Genomic DNA, 21,712 nt, shown 5'->3' with positions numbered 1-21,712 from the left:
GATATGATAGATATGACAATAAGGAAGGTTTCTAACTGAGATCGTGAAATATGTCAATTTCGCCAAAGCTATGAAAAGATAGCATCTCGAATGAAAGCTTTTTTCAGAGTCGTTTCAGGGAACGCTCAAAATGATTTTTTGATGAACCATAATTTCTCCTTACACTGTCAGCCCTAAATCAAACATGAAGGTCACGAGAATAAAGGAAATGATCACCAACTAAAGACATGTACACCTTTGATTGTTAAACAAATTCTCCTTTTCAGCAACTTAAGAACCGTATGGAGAAGAACATGGAGAATATGTATACTGATGTGAGGGGTTATTAAAAGCTAAGCTATATATGTTTGGTTATGTCTATGAACGCTACTGAGAAAAACATAGGGAAATGACATCACATAGGAGAGAACTTTGGTCGTATTGAAGTGGAGCTCTCAGGAAGCATTAAGTCTTTCTCGACCCAAAATTAATCATTTGCATTGCAGTCACCGTGACTTAACTTTAAGGGACGCGTGACTTAGGCCGGCACTGACGCAATGCGTGGGTCGATTATCAACCGCTCTCCTTCCTCGAAAAGACTGCTGACCGCACAAATACATCCTTTCTGTTGTTCTCCACAGATTAGGAGTTTGCCTGCTCAGAATTTAAAGTAGTCTTTGCAAATTTCGAAATTTCGAACTTTCCTGCGGTAAGAAAATAATTTTAAATGGCTTTGGAGAAGTCCACGGTCAACATTCGGAGACCATTACATTAAACGATTGAGAAATTGGCGAACGTAACTCAGACGGACTACTCACTGAAACCTAACTGGTAAATATTCAGATAAATCTAGATGTCTTAAACCACCTGGTTTTGAAAGTAAGCACCCAAAGTATGTTTCAGATTCTTGCTGAGTGCACAAAAAAAAGAACAAAATTAAAAGCGAGAAGATATCGTAGCCGCCATCCGAAGCTCTTGTCTATCGTTATTAAGATATTTCAATTCGTAAGATACACACTTTATTTCTCTTGTTGTTTCAGTTTGCTATCAAAATTTGATGAATGAAATTTTTAATTAAGCGCCTTTTGGACAGACAGTTCTCGTATAAAATGAAAATAACATGACTACGCGAGCGCGCGTTTGATGCCAAACAACAAAAGTGAAAAGTTAAAGATTCTGAGCGCAGTGAATGGGGCCCTTTTTCTTTTTTGTACTATTTTGGAAATGATCGTTTTCCAGTATAATGTAGGCAAAAATTGAAACAAAAAAACCGCTGATGTATTTTTTTTTTGCTGACTTTAGGCGCCGCATAAATTATGACACAAATATGGTCGTGATCTGCTGCTAATAAAACCAATCAGACTCGAGAGAGAAGCAGAAATCAACTTGAGTGCTGTGTTTTCTCGTAATTTCCCAAGGAGCAGTAACTCTATTTTCTTAATGTTCTCCAGCCGGGGTTATCCACAGTGTGTCTCCCGTGCGCATGTCACTTACTTTCTCGCGAGTTAATGTAGGCCTGGATATTTAAGGAATTAACATGCGGGCTATTTTCGTGAGAACAAAAACCGAGTGTCTAAAATTAACTATTTCCAATCCTATTGAATAGGTTTAAATAACACATTTAGTCTCTTAACTTGATACTCCATTAGATAAAGAGAACAGTGCTTACAGAAAGCAATAATGAAAGCCCAGAAGGTCCTTTTGGACAACATCTTCCTGTTTTCTGCTGATGGGCTGAGGGGAAGTTTGAAGATCGATTAGAGTTTCAGAATATACTCAAATAAATATATCTTATTAGAAGTTTTGTTGTGTAGTATTGATGAGTGTTTTTACGAATTGTGCCGTACAACGAGTACAAATACTCAGCGATAATACACAACAAAACGTTTTATATTGTCACAATATTATGAAATTGTCCCTAAACCGGAAAAGAAGGTTGGTAAAGAAATTCTTGAAAACAGTAATTTCTCCCCTACCTTGCAATTACATTTTCTCCAGTGATGAAATCTTCAAAGTTGTCTTATTCTTCTACGGTATTTCTGCTTTGTTCGAGCGCCACATAGAACGTGTCGAGGTAAACAATTCACTGCATAAAAAATGTGGACATATTGTTGTTGTTATCTCTGCGAACAAATTCTAAATAACCACCAAAAACGTAGTATGGGAAACAGCGTTAATCAGTTTTAAAATTTCTGAACTTCGATTCCTTTTCTGAAGATTGGGCGAAGTTTTTGATGACAGGCCTGAGTAACTACGAATATCTCTATCAGCCCTTTAAACGAAAAAATGGAGAGGTATTCTGAATAAATAATTGCCATGTTTGAATTCCATGGACGCAAAAAATGTTTCTTTTTTCCTATGGAATTGAAATATCATCCTTCACTCGGTTTTTTAGATGTCATAATTCACTGTCATTTAATCTTATCTTTCTTTGTACATTTTAAATATCAAAAAGAAATAAATACCTGAAATATATTTTCGCTGCTCCCTCACTTCGATTCAGATCGAGTGCCTTAAAACAGCAATGACGTCATACACAAAAAGCAGGCTGCATACGGCTTTTCCAGATCATTATCTTAAAAATACATTCTTATGAGTGAGTTTTCATTTCATTCATTTCAAGTCACTATGGAAGACATCCTCAAACATCTGTGTTATAACGTCAGCAATTGTGCCTTTAGCTGGTTTTGCATTTATATAAATATAAAAGGTTTTGTCAATTTTACATGGCGTGAGTCACCAGCTTATTACAGTTTGACAACGAAAAAAAAAATCATTAACATTTTATCCGAGAGGCTTCTTAAGGGTTTTTCAGTAAGTTAGAAAACATATCAATAGAGACAATACAGTAAAACCAGCAAACTTAGGAAAGTTTAATTGATCATTTTGAGGTATGATGTCGCCATGGAGATAGATTAAGTCTTTTATTCTAAAATATACTGAAGATGTTAGCCGAGTTTATGAACTAGACCCAGTTTTCTTGCCTTGCGTCCAAACATATTCAACACAGATTTTGAAATCACATGTATGATTTGGGACCAATTTGCATTCCACTTCCATTACCATTATTAGGCAAGATGCGACACACTGATCACGAAAGAGAAAATGACAACACGGTTTACATCTCATTGCTAACAACTACAATAACAAAAACATGATTTACACTTTAAAGTCTTTGAAATCACACTTGGACAACAGATGTTATGCCTCGATCAATTCAAAGCTTCAACATCGCCTCTTGTGGGCCAAAGCATGTACTGATGCCCGACCCAACTGCCGGATATCATGGTCATTTTTTTTTCGGGAGGGGGGGGGGGAGGGAGATAAAAGGTAAGATCAGCGACAGCAACCCAATCTTCCCTTGTTTTTGTATTTCCCTACTACTGTCGCACAGTTTAATAACACGTTTCCTTTTACCAACTGAACACCTTGAACCGGCCATATTTTTTATACGAGGCTAACATAAATGAACATAGTACCCATCTTCTGATTGGTCAATTCGGTTTCCAAGCGGATGCTCTAGTAGAGGGGCCCGCATTTGATCGGTGACAACTAGTTATGTCATAAGAGCAATGAAAAACTTTTTTCCGGGCTGTAAAACATGATTAAATAACTGGGAATGTGAGAAGAGACGAAGGCGAGTGATTTTTAAACTTCTTTTTTAAAGTTTTTTATTTAGGTTCTTACAGCTTCTTTTGAAAGCCTCTCTTTTTCAAAGCTTTCTTTTCCGTTAAAACCAGCTGATCACATATTTGAGAACTGAGATATCTCAGCGCTACGTCGTTTACCACTCATTTATGTAGTTAGAAAACACTTCTCGAAACTGACTTTGAAATCAGGGCTCTACAGGACAACATCGAATTGAACTTAACAAATAACTTACACTATCTTTGAATCTTTTCCTGGTAAAGAGAGTTATCACAAAAAAGTGTGCTAAACTAGTAAGACACATTTGAGTAAAGCCGTACTTTCGGCCTCCTCCGCAGCCATGGACAACTCTAAATCACCAAGAGATTCTTCATCCAACCACTCAGAAACTTCCTCTTTCGATAAAAATTTTTCCCTTGCATTGTCAACGCAATAATCCTCAAGTAATACCCCACCACACATACATTTTCCACTCATCCTGGCTTCTGTTTCATCCTGACAAATCGCATAATTTGGTGAGAGGTCAATTCCAGCCGTTTTATTTATTTTGGTTTTGTTGCTTCTCTCGTCTGATAACTTCCATATTACGTTCGTGTAATTCTCATTATTGTGACAAGATTGTAACGTATGGCTGTTGTGATCCCTAAGGCTTCTTGTATGTGAAACTGCACCCTCGCTATCCCAACTGTGGTGTAGAATCTGAAGCTCAAGCAGTAATGCATCGTCCAAGTCATTACCGAAGTCACAATCACCAACTTTAGGTTGCATAACACAACCACTATTGTCAAATTGCGTTACATCTTGTTTATTTCTTGGGACACAATCTTCGTTCATGTTGTTCTCTTTTGTATTTAGCATTTCTTCCATTTCATCATTCCTAGAATCATTTAGCCTCTGCTCGCATTCAGATAACAACTTACAAAGCTCTTGGTCATCAAAATCATTACTTGAAAACTCGTAAAACTGAAAAATGAAAATAAACGGTTTTGAAAGACTTTTAAATGAATTAACAAAAGAGCTATGGGATTAATCAGCGTAAACTACACTTTATGAATCGTATTCAAATTTTTTACACAGGAGAGTGATTATTCACAACTTATTACCTCACAACTTGACAACGGATTGATTTCCTGTGGTATAGGCTTTTCTGAAAGTAACCACACGATAAATGGTTTGCAAATTGCTTTTTTCGAACATACGACAATAGGCTACGACTAGTTTATATGGTAAAAAGTCTTCTATCCCCTCAATGCTTCCACAACTAACGCAACCGATAAAGCTTTCCCATTGGTTGAGTAATTAATGGATGAATGTGAAATTTAGTAAGGCACTTCTCGCCGTTAGGAATAGACTCCAGACTTCTCCCGGATTATTTTTTAAGGCTCCATCTTTATTTCCATACTTTTGCACAGTCTGGAAATTTTTTCGCAAAAATACACACCTTTCCTATAATTTTAAGAGTGAGCGTCTCTTGACTATCTTTTTGAAGGACTGTAAAAAGCTAGAATGATGCTGGTAAAGATTTGAATATAGATAGATAGATAGATTAGATTAGATAGATTAGACAGATTAGATAGATTAGATAGATAGATAGATAGATAGATAGATAGATTAGATAGGTAGGTAGATAGATAGATTAGATAGATAGATTAGATAAATTAGATAAATAGAGATTAGATAGATTAGATAGATAGTTAGATAGATTAGATAGGCAGGTAGATAGATAGATAGATTCGATAGATAGATTAGATAAATTAGATGAATAGAGATTAGATAGGTAGGTAGATAGATAGACAGATAGATTAGATAGATCAGATAGGTAGATAGATAGATAGATTAGATAGATAGATTAGATAAATTAGATGAATAGAGATTAGATAGGTAGGTAGATAGATAGACAGATAGATTAGATAGATCAGATAGGTAGATAGATAGATAGATAGATTAGATAGATAGATTAGATAAATTAGATGAATAGAGATTAGGTAGGTAGGTAGATAGAAACTGAAGGTTACTTCTCCAGTTCCTGGAAAAAACCCTGCCATACTTTGCATTTCAATTGGAATCTGCGCAACAACTCTCCATGAATCGTTCTTCCGCATTCTCGATTTTTAAGTCTGCTCCCCGACAAATCCTAAAAAATGATGTGTTTTCGGCAGCCAGAACATACCAGGGGAACGATAGTCAATCCCTCTACAGTCGGGGTCGTGGCATTTCTGGTAGTAAACACCAAGTCTCAAGTCTGCCACAATCCTAGTATAAAAATATTAACTGCGTGTTGGTGTATTTTCCATAATCATTGATTCACCTTTCTAATAATTCATGGACGATATTTTGTTTATTAACCTCATTTTCTTTCAAGGGAGTTTGGATAGAACAACATAAGCACCATGCAGTAGAATCGTCGTGATCCAAACCCAAAGTAAACACATTGTAAGGCAAAGAAAATACATGCACTTTATATGATAAGCGGAATAACACGTGCAGTCTGATTGGTTCTTACTTATGATCTATTAGAGGACAGACGCATAGATGACGTCACCATTTACATTATTTGCTCTCTAACAATATAAAACAAATATATTTCGTGTTGCAGAAGGTCTGTACAGTTATTGCTCACAGAAGACGTTCAGATGTGTAAAGACTCTATGTTCTTACCACATTTTGACGTTACCTGTGATCTATTACTGAACAGATGCACGGAAATAGAATCTGCCTGTTAATCATTACTGAAAGAGTGGCTTAATGGCTTACATCACGTTATTACTCTTGTGCGCTCTTCCGATGTTTTCACACCAACGGTTATTAATAACATCATAAGTGATTAACTTTCCTGTTGAATAAAAAGAAATTTGTTTGTTTAGACATTATCTCTAGAAATTCTCTGCACTCATCACAGCCTGATTCACTGAATTTCAAGGAACAGCTGATCTCCTGTTCCTTCATTCCTTGTCCAGAGGCACGCCTCAGACTGAACTGAATGTATGCACAACATAAATATTGATATAATGTTCCTATATATTCTAATGCTTTAGAGATCAGTGATCCAGTAGCATCATCCCATATCAAGCTAAAAATAAACAGCACCAGTCAATACTTAAAGACAAAAAGAAAAAAAATGAAAGAGAGGAACTGTCTCAGAGACTTAGAGGCTTCTTTGAAGGCTCGGTTTAGACAAAATATAGTTTCGAGATTGTTGTTCAACCAATCGCGCATGTTTGCCTCTAATTGTCTTTGTAATAACCTACTTTTTTGCTTGGCTCACAAACAAGTGATATGTGACTCGCCTGGAAGAGCATTTAATGCAAAAAGTAGAACTGATTGCGACTTCAATTCCTAAAGATGACTCTTTCATTGACAAACGTATAATCCATATTAACAAAGATTTCGTAATACATAGAAAGGCAAAAACGAGCGATATAATATCCCGACGTTTCGGCGACTTCATGGCGCCATGATCAAGTAACCTTGATAATGGCGTCATGGAGTCGCCGACACATCGGGAAATTATATCGCTCGTTTTTACCTGTAAACGTATAATCATTAATATATATAAATATTTTTCATATGTAAAACCTTCTGTCTAAGACGGTACCTTGTGGAAAATAAACCCATCTCCTGATTTGACCCTGTACTCCACCCTTGGTGAGAACACTTAGGATAAAGTTGTCAATTTCAGGATAAGGGGAGTGTTCATATCCATGCTGAGAAAGCGAACCTAGCAACAAGGAGAAGAATTTAAGTAAAGACAAACTTCCTTCTTGTGATCAACTTTCTTTAACATCATTGAAAAAAGAGACCACAGGAGAGGTATAGAATCTGCTCCAACTAACACATAGGTCAACAATGGGCTAACAGTCCGTCAACTTTTAGCTGACTGTTGTTTGATTGTCGGCTAACTGTCTGATCACTTTCGGCTAAATGTCCTTTGATCGTCACCTAACTGTCAGTCTAAAATGGGCTAAATGACCAGCAAGAAAGTCCTTGTCAAACGCTTCAATGCCAGGGTTTCTTTGCCTGCAGGAAAATAAGGACTTGAACAACGCGAGATGGCGATCGGTCTGCGAAGGGATTAAGCACCAATACTGAGAGCCAGAACCCTGGCAAACCTCTCCCTGACTTGTCTTAAATCTTCCCATGGCCAGAAAATTACCACAGGGCCGTATTTACTCAACGTTACGTCTTTACAAATATTCTTGATAGGCAATTAACTACAAAACATACTTGAATCGCGTGCATCCATTCGAGAAGATCTTTTGCAAAATTTCTCACAGCTGCCACATGTTAATACTTTGACATCTTTTCCTCCCACTTGCATACTGTTTGATAACGAAAAGGATTACAAAACAGAAAGAAGCGCTAATTATATAGACTGTATTAATTTTGAAAAAAGTTGCACCGGGTGAAGACTCAGATTTGTCATCACACTTGTCAAACAACTTGTGTGCTCACCTGACATTGGATACTAGTGAATCAAGAAATAGCAAGTACTCAGAATCTTTGGAGAAACTTCCTTTCACATTTTTGAAGCTAGGCTGTTACGTGACAAACAAGACACGAAAAATGTGGTCAAACTCTCTCCATCTGACATGTGTTAATAATAAAGGCACAACAGAGAATTCCTTCATTACATACCTTATAGGTGTTCTGTCTGGAGAGAACCAGATGAGAATCTTTTCCTATCTTTGTTGACTTGAAAATTCGAAAGTTTCTATTTCTTGTATAAACCCCTGAAAGTTAAAACTAGTGAAGTCAGCAAGTGACAATTTTCTCATCTGCACAAGATCAATGCAACATTTATGTGACTTGTATTGGCTTCTGATTTTACTTTCTTATTATTGAACACACCTTGGTCACAGAAAATCCCCAATTCACCTTTTCCATCCTTCACAATAAGTTCTCTTAGTTCTTGCAGGTTAACTACAAAGGCAAATGAAAGTGCTATAATTACTTTGTGAATTTAGCTTCACAACAAAATTGATTTTTTTTGTGCATGTGCTCCAGACGAGAACAGCGACTCTCTCCACTTTGGGGTAGAAGAGGTCATCAGGAAACTCAGCCAAGTGATGAAGATTACCTGCCAACACATCAGTCAAATATCTATGCCAACATTGTAATGACTAGGTGGCATACTTTAAGGCTGTCAGAGCCAAGTTATCTCACGGCACTAATTACAAAAAACCACACAAGCCAATAAGTCATTGTATTTTACAAAATTTAATGAATAATTTTTTTGTTCGGTAAACCTCTAAATAGGATAGTAAATGTAAAGGAAACCCTCACCTAACTAATCTTTGTGTTTGAAAAAGTCTCTTGAAAGTGTTTTCTTTTCCTTACTTTTGTTTCTTTTTAAAAATTTCTGAAAATGCTTCAAATTCCATTTGCTTATTTTGGGAGACACTGGTTGTTTCTTATATTTTCCATTGAAATTTAGGCAGAAAATTGGTGAACAAGCAGCCAAAAATTAATCCCAATGCACACACTTGCCATTTGACAGCAGTGCTTTACCTTCCAAGGACTAGCTACAGAAACCTGGAAAAGCTCTGGTAATGAGGGGCCATAATGGTCACAATGCAAATTCTCTGTTTCAGTGTGATGAATTTAAACCATACTAATACCAAACATCAATAATATAATAAAACTGACTTTGCAAACACTACACAATCAGTCCAAAACTGCACCTGCGGTAAAGGTTTCATGTTGTGTCTCTTCTTGTATTTTTGCATTAATTTCAGATGTGTGGACAGAGCCATTTCCAGTCAAGACCTCACTCTTTGGCCATGTTGGTTGATAAGAGTCAGAACCCACATCTTTGTTTGCAGAAAACTCAGAACCAACTCTGAGCTTACTTTCCAGTAATGTGCAAATGTGTCTGACAAAGTTTCCTGAAAAACAGAGTTCTTGATCAAAATCAAAAATTGTCTCAATTGAGTAATACAGTATTATACACAACAACTTCATGTCTGGATTAAACATAGCTAAGGCCACAAAAATTAAGCAGAAGAATTAGGCAGTCAGAGAAAATCCATTTTCTGAAGGCTAATGAAGACCTTCAAATTGTTCCACTACAAAACAAGACAACAGCAAGAAATCCTCAATCCTTCAAATTATCTGCAGAATTGCAGACTCTGACTTACTTAAAGTAGCATAATAGAGTAAATATTTTCTGTGCCACAAACAACAGCATTTTACCAGCATGAATGTTATCTTTAAATACAGCACCAGGTAAGTGGAAGATCAGATGTCTTGAAAACTTAGAGGAAGTACTGAAAACAAATCAACAACAATTTACTTGTTAATGACTCAGGGGATTACAGAGTAATTATATAGATCAACGGATCAAAATTATTATTTAGAAATGAAGTTCTCTTGCGAATTTGGCAATGTGAATAAATTATAGGTAAAGAGATACCATGTTAAGGTCAGGGTTTGGTTGGGTCATTGTGACCTAAATTTCCTCTGACAATGTTACTTTATCATCTTAGCTGAACAACAGCAGTGGCCAAAGTCAAAGAGGAAAATGAGAGAAGCTATTGAAACAACAAAAGGAGGCCAAAACCTTAAAACAAAGAGGAAAAAACTGTTGATACATGAACAAAATGGTTGTACTTCAGCATGACGCACTGAATGAAAGAGGAGCATTTCTCTTTGAAACATCTGAAAAGACCAAACCAGGCTCTGGAATAAAGTATCTCTATATTTTTAAAGTGATAATTATCATTAAAATTGTTGGAATCTCAAGTATGTTAAACCTCAGGAATACTTTCACTAGCACTGAAGAGAGCAACTAAGTTGATCAATTACCATTTTTTAATCACCAGTATATCATAGAAAATAGTAATAGCACTTCACAAGGATAATAAGAAATCTTATCTGAATCATGCATTTGCATGAAAAAAAACCATTCATTACCAGACACTAACCTTGAATCCAAATCTATAATATATTTCCTGTTACAAGCAACACCATAAATGTTTTTCAGGTGGTGACAAATATACTGAAGAAGAAAAAAATATTCATATTCATTCCATAATATGTCCTCCTTTTAATGCTCCCCAGGAATAAAAGATCAGGCTAGGGTTTAACGCTCCTCAGGAATGATAGATCAGGCTAGGGTTTAATGCTCCCCAGGAATGACAGATGAGGCTAGGGTTTAATGCTCCTCAGGAATGACAGATCAGGCTAGGGTTTAATGCTCCCCAGGAATGACAGATCAGGCTAGGGTTTAATGCTCCCCAGGAATGACAGATCAAGCTAGGGTTTAATGCTCCCCAGGAATGACAGATCAGACTAGGGTTTAATGCTCCCCAGGAGAGATAGATCAGGCTAGGGTTTAATGCTCCCCAGGAATGGCAGATCAGACTAGGGTTTAATGCTCCCCAGGAATGACAGATCAGGCTAGGGTTTAATGCTCCCCAGGAATGACAGATCAGACTAGGGTTTAATGCTCCCCAGGAATGACAGATCAGGCTAGTGTTTAATGCTCCCCAGGAATGACAGATCAGACTAGGGTTTAATGCTCCCCAGGACAGATAGATCAGGCTAGGGTTTAGTGCTCCCCAGGAATGACAGATCAGGCTAGGGTTTAATGCTCCCCAGGAATGACAGATCAGACTAGGGTTTAATGCTCCCCAGGACAGATAGATCAGGCTAGGGTTTAATGCTCCCCAGGAATGACAGATCAGGCTAGGGTTTAATGCTCCCCAGGAATGACAGATCAGACTAGGGTTTAATGCTCCCCAGGACAGATAGATCAGGCTAGGGTTTAATGCTCCCCAGGAATGACAGATCAGGCTAGTGTTTAATGCTCCACAGGAATGACAGATCAGGCTAGGGTTTAATGCTCCTGAGGAATGACATATCAGGCTAGGGTTAATACTCCCCAGGAATGACAGATCAGGCTAGGGTTTCATACTCCACAGGAATGACAGATCAGGCTAGGGTTTAATGCTCCCCAGGAATGACAGATCAGGCTAGGGTTTAATGCTCCCCAGGAATGACAGATCAGACTAGGGTTTAATGCTCCCCAGGACAGATAGATCAGGCTAGGGTTTAATGCTCCCCAGGAATGACAGATCAGGCTAGGGTTTAATGCTCCCCAGGAATGACAGATCAGACTAGGGTTTAATGCTCCCCAGGACAGATAGATCAGGCTAGGGTTTAATGCTCCCCAGGAATGACAGATCAGGCTAGGGTTTAATGCTCCCCAGGAATGACAGATCAGACTAGGGTTTAATGCTCCCCAGGACAGATAGATCAGGCTAGGGTTTAATGCTCCCCAGGAATGACAGATCAGGCTAGGGTTTAATGCTCCACAGGAATGACAGATCAGGCTAGGGTTTAATCCTCCACAGGAATGACAGATCAGGCTAGGGTTTAATGCTCTCCGGGAATGACAGATCAGGCTAGGGTTTAATACTCCACAGGAATGACAGATCAGGCTAGGGTTTCATACTCCACAGGAATGACAGATCAGGCTAGGGTTTAATGCTCCTGAGGAATGACATATCAGGCTAGGGTTAATACTCCCCAGGAATGACAGATCAGGCTAGGGTTTCATACTCCACAGGAATGACAGATCTGGCTAGGGTTTAATGCTCCCCAGGAATGACAGATCAGGCTAGTGTTTAATGCTCCACAGGAATGACAGATCAGGCTAGGGTTTAATGCTCCTGAGGAATGACATATCAGGCTAGGGTTAATACTCCCCAGGAATGACAGATCAGGCTAGGGTTTCATACTCCACAGGAATGACAGATCAGGCTAGGGTTTAATGCTCCCCAGGAATGACAGATCAGGCTAGGGTTTAATGCTCCCCAGGAATGACAGATCAGACTAGGGTTTAATGCTCCCCAGGACAGATAGATCAGGCTAGGGTTTAATGCTCCCCAGGAATGACAGATCAGGCTAGGGTTTAATGCTCCCCAGGAATGACAGATCAGACTAGGGTTTAATGCTCCCCAGGACAGATAGATCAGGCTAGGGTTTAATGCTCCCCAGGAATGACAGATCAGGCTAGGGTTTAATGCTCCCCAGGAATGACAGATCAGACTAGGGTTTAATGCTCCCCAGGACAGATAGATCAGGCTAGGGTTTAATGCTCCCCAGGAATGACAGATCAGGCTAGGGTTTAATGCTCCCCAGGAATGACAGATCAGACTAGGGTTTAATGCTCCCCAGGACAGATAGATCAGGCTAGGGTTTAATGCTCCCCAGGAATGACAGATCAGGCTAGGGTTTAATGCTCCCCAGGAATGACAGATCAGACTAGGGTTTAATGCTCCCCAGGACAGATAGATCAGGCTAGGGTTTAATGCTCCCCAGGAATGACAGATCAGGCTAGGGTTTAATGCTCCACAGGAATGACAGATCAGGCTAGGGTTTAATCCTCCACAGGAATGACAGATCAGGCTAGGGTTTAATGCTCTCCGGGAATGACAGATCAGGCTAGGGTTTAATACTCCACAGGAATGACAGATCAGGCTAGGGTTTCATACTCCACAGGAATGACAGATCAGGCTAGGGTTTAATGCTCTCCGGGAATGACAGATCAGGCTAGGGTTTAATACTCCACAGGAATGACAGATCAGGCTAGGGTTTAATGCTCCACAGGCATGACAGATCAGGCTAGGGTTTAAAGCTCCACAGGAATGACAGATCAGGCTAGGGTTTAATGCTCCACAGGAATGACAGATCAGGGTAGGGTTTAATACTCCACAGGAATGACAGATCAGGCTAGGGTTTAATGCTCCCCAGGAATGACAGATCAGGCTAGGGTTTAATGCTCCCCAGGAATGACAGATCAGGCTAGGGTTTAATACTCCACAGGAATGACAGATCAGACTAGGATTTAATCCTGCACAGGAATGACAGATCAGGCTAGGGTTTAATCCTCCACAGGAATGACAGATCAGGCTAGGGTTTAATGCTCCCCAGGAATGACAGATGAAGCTATGGTTTAATGCTCCCCAGGAATGACAGATCAGGCTTGGGGGTTTTCACTGAGCAAACAACTCATAGAATTCTCCAGTACAGCTTTTTACAATACAGACAACAGTCCAGTATTTGTTCTATGTTATCTAATTTGCTCTACATGTATGGCAGAAAAAGGCAAGCCAGCAGAAAAAAGAGATATCAAGTTATTTACTGGCGTAGATCAGTCCATACAAGAAAAACTGTACCATAAGTCTTGAGTATGAGCTGAGGCCTTTAGCCTTGGGTGGTGCTCTAGACCTCCAACACAGTTTTTCCCTTTATTATGCAGACCTCCTCCCACACACATTTACTCAGCAATGGAAAATATTCTCTCATTCGTCTGCACTTATTCTCTTGTCTTTAATGAACTGTCTTTTACTCACCTTGATGAAAATGTCTACCATACTGGCTCCATCCTTTTGTGGATTAAATTTGGTTTTGAATTCCAGGTCAAAATACAGTCGACAAGCAGCCCCTATGATTATTCAAAGGTCAATAATATTGCGACAGAATCTTAAGTCAGATACAATGAAATATATGAAGTTCATATATTTTGAACTGCGGTATTAGATACATGTGATATACGATCCTCGCAGTAGATAATGCTATTTAAGCAATAGCGAAAATCAGACCTTGAAAACTTCAGGCCTGTACAGGATTCGAACCACTGACCTCTGCGATACCAGTGCAGCACTCTACCAATTGAGCTAACAAGCCAACTGGGAGCAGGCCGTTGAGTTGAACGGCCTGCTCCCAGTTGGCTTGTTAGCTCAATTGGTAGAGCGCTGCACTGGTATCGCAGAGGTCAGTGGTTGGAATCCCTTACAGGCCTGAATTTTTCAAGGTCTGATTTTCGCTATTGCTTAAATAGCGCTATCTACTGCGAGGATCGTATATCACAAGAATCTTAAGTGTAAGACATCAAACCAACTCCACAATATAGTTGCTACCAGACTTCCTCATTTTAAAGACAACAATCATTCACTCCATCAGGGCCGGGTTGTTCAAAACTGGGTTAAGATAACCCAGTTTTGAACAGTTTTGAATCAAATCAGATTTAAGATCTGAAAGCTTTCAAAAAAAACTTCAGTACAATTCCTTTTATCTACAATTTGATGACTGAACATCCTTCAAAGAATGGAGAAAATTATCTGTGGTGAGAAAGGCTTTTGAACAAAGGAACAAAGAATCTTGATTAAAATTTAACCCTGGGTTAGCGCTAATCAGCCTTTGAACAACTGGGCCCAGACCTCTATCTTATTATCAACAACTACAATGGTCACCTCCTTCATCTCAACACTATTTTACCAATCTAGAATAATTTGCCGTCTCAGTTTTCAACAGTTTCACTCCCAATTAACTCCTTAACTCCCAACTGAGTGACCATAACAGAATACCTCTCTACAACATCAATTCAATATCAAGCAGACAACTGATGAGAATAGTCAATCCAACAACAAATTCTCCAAACTAACATCACAAGAATTGTACAGAGTACAGTTAGGAGGCTTACTAATAAGATCTTGGGAGTGAAAGCACAAAGTCTGTGAATGGCTATTTTAAAAATATGTATTAAACAATTAAATTATACACTGATTTAAGAGTACCTTCTGGTATAACTTCAAAATAATTTCTGTCCTCTGGTGAACATATCCTACCAAGTTCAAAAAAGAAATAACAGGAATGACAAGGAAAGAATAAGGTTTTTGTTTGTCTGGTCATTTGTGTGTTTGTTTTTTTGCACTTGCATCAACTTTCTTCATTTCGAGCTATTTGTGCTGGAGATTTTAGAATCTGCATAAAGGTCAGTTGAACTCTTCTTTGGTCAGCTTCACCTACCCTTCCCACCAAGCTTTTGCACTGCCAGAAGTTTTAAATATACCATGCCTTGTAGGGGAGAGATCCAGGGCAGGGATGCAGGAGATGTGCACCCCATCCCTCTGAGATGACCTGCACTTTTCTTACACCTGTATAACAAAACTCAGCAGTGTGTTTGTGTTGGAGAAAAACATGAGACAGGATTGAAAAATGTATGTCTGACGCCTTGAGAATGGTAGTTTAGCATGGCTGTTTCAAGCAGTAGCCCTTCTTTTTGTCAGTGCAGACATCAGCTTGGTCATTTGTTAATGGTCCCATTGTGTCTTGAGAAAAACCCTGGATCCACCCATTTGTGCATTTTTTGCAGATTGCTAAGAACTGCAGTAAAATAAATGTGATACCTGACCTTGTGTATTTGTGCCAAAAATATGGCAAAGTTGCAACAATATAGCCACGTTTTCCATCACAGTCTTTCTCTTTGGCAAACACATGAACATCCTATCCAGTAAAAAAATTAAATTTCACTATAAAATGTGCTATTAGTTACAGTATTTCATTACTTCCTATCCTTGAACTAGTTTTGCTTTATGGTGAGAATGAACCCAAAAGTACAGTGACTGTAGAAAGAGAAAAACAAATCCAAAAAACAGCTATATGAGGCTAAATGAAATTTAGGCAAGGTTAAAATCAAGGCATGATGGTCAGCGGAGGGCATGCTGCGGGGCGCCCCCTTTGCAATTGCAGGGTCACGAGGTTTTCAGTACGTTTTGAGATCGTCGCGGATCCTAACGTGAGCCGCCTCTTGAGCTCCCACCCTCCCTCCTCTATGGCGGGCCAAGAGCAGGTAAGTATAAAACAATTCCACTGACTTGTCAGTGTGACAGGTGCCAGGGGGGTGGACCGAGGTTGTGTCGCCATGGTAACCTCCCTGCTGTGGGTAGTCAGCGCGACTGCCACAGTGCTACGGCACCTTCCTCCAAGCTCATCAGTGCCGATGAGTTTAATCCTAATTAAAAGGTAAAAACCCAGTTACTTCACTTGCATTGCAAGACATTCTTCCAGAAACAAATAAAAATTTAGGTGAAGTAACTCTGCTGAATAAATTATGGAATGGTTGAGGCACAGAAAGAAATTAATGTTCTAAGATGAGAGGTAAACTGTAAACCTTCACTAATGATTGTCTGCCTTGGTGTTTGTTAGGAACAGCTACGTCAAATTTGTCAAAGGAGAATTCTTATTCTAAAAAATCTTGAGAAGCTGATGTTTTGTTAACCATTGAGATTCCATAAACTGCAGGTATGTTTTTCTTTGAGGATTAGAATTGCCTTTCTGAGTGATACTAGGCCTAGACCTGCCAATCACAGTGAATCAAATAGTTGAAGGAAGCTTTAAGAAAATTATAATTTTGAGGTGACAAAAAAATATATATATAATATTACGTTTGCTAAAAAGTGTCTCAACTCCCAGAAATGAGAAGAAATTAAAAGAAACTTTTAAACCTTTAGCTCACCTACCTCTTGACAAGTCTCGAGGTAATCAAAGGCCATCTGTTGTCGTGGGAAAGTTTCAAAGATAGGTGGAGGGTCGTCTATCCTAAAAAACATCATCAATGTTAGGGACGTAACTTCACAACTGAGTTGTAATTTTAATTACCAGCAAAGATAAGAGTAAAGCTGAACATGCAGCATAGTGGAAGCGACAGAGTAAGTCTTTTCTAAAGCAGCCATTACACCCACTAGAAACACATTAGACATTCAGTCTTTTCTAAAGCACCCATTACACCCACTAGTAACACATTAAACATTCAGCAGCTATAAAACCTCAGAGGACAGGCCTAACTTCAACAGCAACTAAGAGATTTAAAAAGTTCAGATCACAATGAGAAGGGGCATTGGGATTTCTGGTCTTGCAGTTTTGGCTATTTTTTAGACTGGTTTTCAGCTTTTAGCCGAAAAAAAATCTGCTTTTCGGTTTTGGTGCTCATTCCAGTTTGCACATTTTCCATTTCTTTTAACATGGTTTTGGGTTTTTATCAAAAAATTCCAATGGGTTTCGCATTTGGTATCAGATATGGTTTTCGGTTTTTCCTATTAGGTTTAGGTTTCCATTTCTCTTGTCTCACTGCATTAGGGTTTTGATAACAGGGATGTGGAAATTTAAATCATTTTGATGGTTTTACATATGGTTTTCAGCTGTGATCTGCTTTTTTTTCTTTCTTTTTTTTTTTGCGGTCTCTAATAGACCCCAATACCCCGATGCAACATTGGTTCTACCTGCACACAACCTCATGGTCTTGGAGTGATGTACTTTGAGGAGAAGGAAGTAAATAGGAAGGAAAATATAGAAGTCCATGCTGGCATTTTAGTGAGATTCGGAGCATGCTAGGTTGTTTTCTAATCATTATCATCCCTTTCCTAATTAATTAAGTTAATAAAAAAAATTTCCCATTAAACTCCTGGTTTATATGATCATTTTTATCTTTATCTTTATCTAAATTGTTTGGTTCACTGATTAATTATAGCATAATCGTACATCTTAATTGGGTGACATATTAAATTTTTTTAAGCCAAAGGTGTAAATTGGAATTGTGTAGGGACCATTTGTAACTAAAGATGATGCGAGGGTAGGATTTCCGCACCGCACAGCCCCATACTTATGTATTATGTATTATGTACACAGTTCATGGATAAAAAAACAATGACGAAAAAGCAAATTGCCTTCAGGAAAATGTTTTTAAACTAATAGAAAATTGCAATAAAACATTTTTATTAAAACATTAGAATACGTTTGACATGCTAGACAGGGACATTTTGGACATGGCAGTAACATCATTATCCAGTCAAAATTATTCAGCTATTAGATACTAAAAGTGGTTGAAACATTTGCCAAAAAATAAATAACTAAAGCTAAACAAAAGTACACTGATTCTGGAACTGAAACTATACACTTAGATACAATGAATATATGAAAGTTCATATTTGAATATATGAAAGTTCATATTTGTATCTGATTTATCATCACGGGTTTATTAAGAATAAACTTAACGGCCTGCTCCCAGTTGGCTTGTTAGCTCAATTGGTAGAGCGCTGCACTAGTATCGCAGAGGTCAGTGGTTCGAATCCCATACAGGCCTTATTTTTTTCAGGTCTGATTTTTGCTATTGCATAAATAGCACTCTGCATCATACGTAACTTTGCACTTAGTTGGTTATAATATTCTAGTTTTTAAATGTGTAAAAATCTCTGCGGGCCGGCCTCTACTTTTCATAGTAGCATTTCACAAACGAAGCTCAAAAATCAGATATTGCCTAAATTGGCAGTGTTTACATCTAATGTTGTCAACAATAAACATTTCACACAAATGAAAAGTGCAAAACTTTGAAAGAATGTTATCTTCTGAGCAATATCCTGAAGAGAAATCTCACCTCTAGCTGTAATATTTTAAAAAAATATTACATGGAAAACTATCCAACGTAACTACAATCATGTAACTTAAATCGTGTACATATCATCCAGATTCCGAGTACTGTACCTTCTTTCATGTGAATTTGAGCAATCCGAAATCCTTTGACGATACACCAATATACTTGTCTGTCATTTGAAACAAAGTCATGTTGAAGCTGGCTGATCTACACGAAACTATCGTAACACCCATCATTTGTCATAAACATGTACATTATCACAATGGCGTGACAATGGCTTTCTCCATGTTTATATCAGGTCGCTCCAAAGAAGAGGAAAAATTGACATTTTTCAATATTTCAGCAGATTGCCATGCATTCTGAAGTAAAACAACCAAAAAAAGAAAAGGGAGGAAAACCTTGATTGAACTTTCATAAACACTCAGGGTGAGAGTATACATGTAAATTGCAACTTGTCAGTGGTAGTACTACACATAAAACCCAGTTGCCACAATATCAATTTGTACAACATATTGCTTCTTTTTACAAAGAGCAGGTTCAAGCAGTTGTCATTTCCGGGTGACAGGAACTGAGATGTTTCGAATCTGAGACATTTCGAATCATCTGAAAACTGTTAGAAAACTGTTAGAAAATTTGCACAAGATATGATAAAGAGAGACTTGTCACCGCCACAGTGCAACTGAGTCAGTCAATGTTTCCTTCCATGTCTTGATCAATAAAAAATCAAAACAAAGTTCAAAATGAAAGATTCAATGAAATCATGTCGTAATTCCACCTTTAAAACTACTCACTATCCACACACAAAGCTAAATTTGTAGAAAATTATTGTGATAAAATCCCTGTTCCATTTGTTGTAATAAGGCGATACTGAGTTGTTCAAGGCTCACGTGGACTATGTGTGTAAAAAGGTGACATCAAGAGTTAGTATTCTGGGCCGTATTCGAAGTTTCGTCACAAAGGAGGCAGCAACACTAGTTCATAATGCTTCAATTCTTCCCTTATTTGATTACTGTGACATTGCCTGGAGTAACCTTCTACAGCAAGATATAGATCGACTACAGCACTTACAAAATAGATCTGCAAGGATTATTACACATTGCTCTCGCTCATCTTAAGCAATAGAGCAGCTGCAATGGCCGAATCTTCCCAGTAGACGCTATTACCACAAGGCTAAACTCGTTTTTCTCTGTCTTCACTCATTAGTTCCTAGTTACTTTTCATCATATTTCACCAGATTTTCGAATATTCAGAACTATTCCACAATGCAAAGTTTTTTTTTTTTATGTTTAAGGAAAGTATGAGGCTATACCTACCAAAAGTAAAACAAAATTTTGGGAAAAGGACCTTTCTTTTTACTGGCACAGAAATTTTTAATAAACTTCCTTTAAACATTGTGAAGAGTGAAAACATTCAAACATTCTGCCACCGAGCAAGACATTTCTTTTATCTTAACTTGATATTTTATTTACTATTTTAGGTCCTAACTGAGTTTTGGCTTTGTGGTCTTAGGCTGTTAATTTAGTTTTAAAATCCTAGTCATATATATTATAAATAATTGAGAATTTTGATGTAATTTATTTTTAAGAAACAGGGCCCCTATGGAAACCAGCCTTGTGCTGAATGGGCTACCCTGTGTAAATAAAGTTTAATCTGGATGATACCCACATGATTGTCGTTACCTCGGGTAGTCCTCCATGAGGGTTGATCAATTGTTTTTAAATATTAAAACTAGAGGCAAGATCTCTCTTCAGGATATTGCTCAGAAGATAACATTCTTTCAAAGTCTTGCACTTTTCAATTGTGTGAAACATTTGTTGTCGAGAACATTAGATGTAAACATTGCCAATTTATGCAATATCTGATTTTTGAGCTTCGTTCGCGAATTGCCACTATGAAAAGTAGAAGCTGGCCCGCAGAGATTGTTACACATTTAAAAACTAGAATTTTATAACCATGAACTACCTGCATAGTTTCAGTTCCAGAATTGGTGTACTTTTGGAGAATTTTAGACAAACGTTTTCCCTGTTTTACCCTACAGCAGAAGTGACCAAAACTGTACCAAAATAAATAATCTATTGGTGTGTTCACATCCACTCCAAGGGAAAATAGAATGCATCAAGGCAAAGATGAATGATGTCACTATGTATGGTAGAAGTACCAATCTGTAATGTTGCATGTAGCTTGAGATAGACAAATAAACATTTTGCACTTCTTTTGCGATATTTTTTATATGAAAATGAGGCTCCAGGCCTCGAACAAACAGCCATTGTTAACATGGCAACAGGAGTGTTGCAACCTTTAACAAGGGCATTTTTGTGCATCCCCACTGAGTGCCTCACCGCATGCAAAATTTGAAGGGGGGGTTGAAAATCTTCATTCCCCAAGATGTTTGATTCTTACCGATGAATAACATTTGCATAATTCCAAACGTGGTGATGATTTCTGTCAAATATACTAAAAAGTTGGGCGTACCTTTGACGTTTAAGTAAAATCGGGTGATCTCCGAATTCCCTGGCACATCTCTCCAATTTACTCATCTTTTTTTTCCAAGCTTCATTCGTTCTACAGCCAGAAAATTAAACAAACTAGTAGTAGTTGTAAATGAAAATCAACACAACAGCTGATTAAGTGACGTGCAGGTACCTCTTTGAATTGTCCCCATAAAATGCCCTCGTAGTGACTGTACTTTCTGCCATCTTATAAGTATGTATCCATCACGATCGTGTTTCTACTCATAGATGCTAAAACTATCAATCTACCACACGAAAACGCGAACCAAACTTGAATTGTCGTCTGCCTCTCGTCTGCCATGTTTTTCAATATTTCGCGCGGTATACCGCTCGCCAGAAGTTATGGGAAATTTTTCCATAT

The 21,712-nt window shown here is 38.2% G+C and overlaps 2 protein-coding genes across 2 annotated transcripts in view; both read right to left on the bottom strand.

The window, feature by feature from the left end:
* The window catches only part of LOC148742903 (uncharacterized), a 6,146-nt gene extending 3,343 nt beyond the window's left edge, over positions 1 to 2,803 (bottom strand). The window contains exons 1-3 of the mRNA XM_088739437.1: positions 2,445 to 2,803; positions 1,956 to 2,065; positions 1,649 to 1,713 (exon numbers count right to left, since the gene is read on the bottom strand). The gene's annotated coding sequence lies outside the window, so the exon portion shown is untranslated. The remainder of the gene's footprint in view (positions 1 to 1,648; positions 1,714 to 1,955; positions 2,066 to 2,444) is intronic.
* An 818-nt stretch (positions 2,804 to 3,621) lies between these two features.
* Positions 3,622 to 21,690, bottom strand: LOC148742902 (DNA-directed primase/polymerase protein-like). Its single transcript, XM_088760678.1, has 18 exons — positions 21,485 to 21,690; positions 21,314 to 21,403; positions 16,935 to 17,013; positions 15,827 to 15,918; positions 15,210 to 15,256; positions 13,986 to 14,077; positions 10,551 to 10,624; positions 9,820 to 9,893; positions 9,309 to 9,512; positions 8,476 to 8,547; positions 8,263 to 8,357; positions 8,080 to 8,162; positions 7,852 to 7,946; positions 7,223 to 7,345; positions 6,382 to 6,460; positions 5,798 to 5,880; positions 4,731 to 4,774; positions 3,622 to 4,590 (listed from the first exon to the last, which is right to left on the bottom strand). Exons 1-18 carry the CDS (start codon positions 21,535 to 21,537, stop codon positions 3,913 to 3,915), a joined length of 2,157 nt encoding a protein of 718 aa, XP_088616804.1. The 5' UTR covers positions 21,538 to 21,690; the 3' UTR covers positions 3,622 to 3,912.
* Positions 21,691 to 21,712: the final 22 nt, after the last annotated feature.

Source organism: Stylophora pistillata, chromosome 1, assembly GCF_964205215.1.
Source record: "Stylophora pistillata chromosome 1, jaStyPist1.2, whole genome shotgun sequence".
NCBI lineage: Eukaryota > Metazoa > Cnidaria > Anthozoa > Scleractinia > Pocilloporidae > Stylophora > Stylophora pistillata.
The sequence above is the reverse complement of the archived record's forward strand: the minus strand, read 5'-3'. Positions and strand labels throughout refer to the sequence as shown.

Bases quoted from the DNA above. Each gene is read 5' to 3' on its own strand.
- LOC148742902 (XM_088760678.1), bottom strand. From the start codon at position 21,537: ATGGCAGAAAGTACAGTCACTACGAGGGCATTTTATGGGGACAATTCA. The intron at 15,257-15,826 runs GTCAGGTATCAC...TGAACTTGGTAG, and splicing joins TTTTGGCACAAATACACAAG to GATATGTTCACCAGAGGACA. The intron at 7,346-7,851 runs GTATGTTTTGTA...CCTTGTTGCTAG, and splicing joins AATGGATGCACGCGATTCAA to GTTCGCTTTCTCAGCATGGA.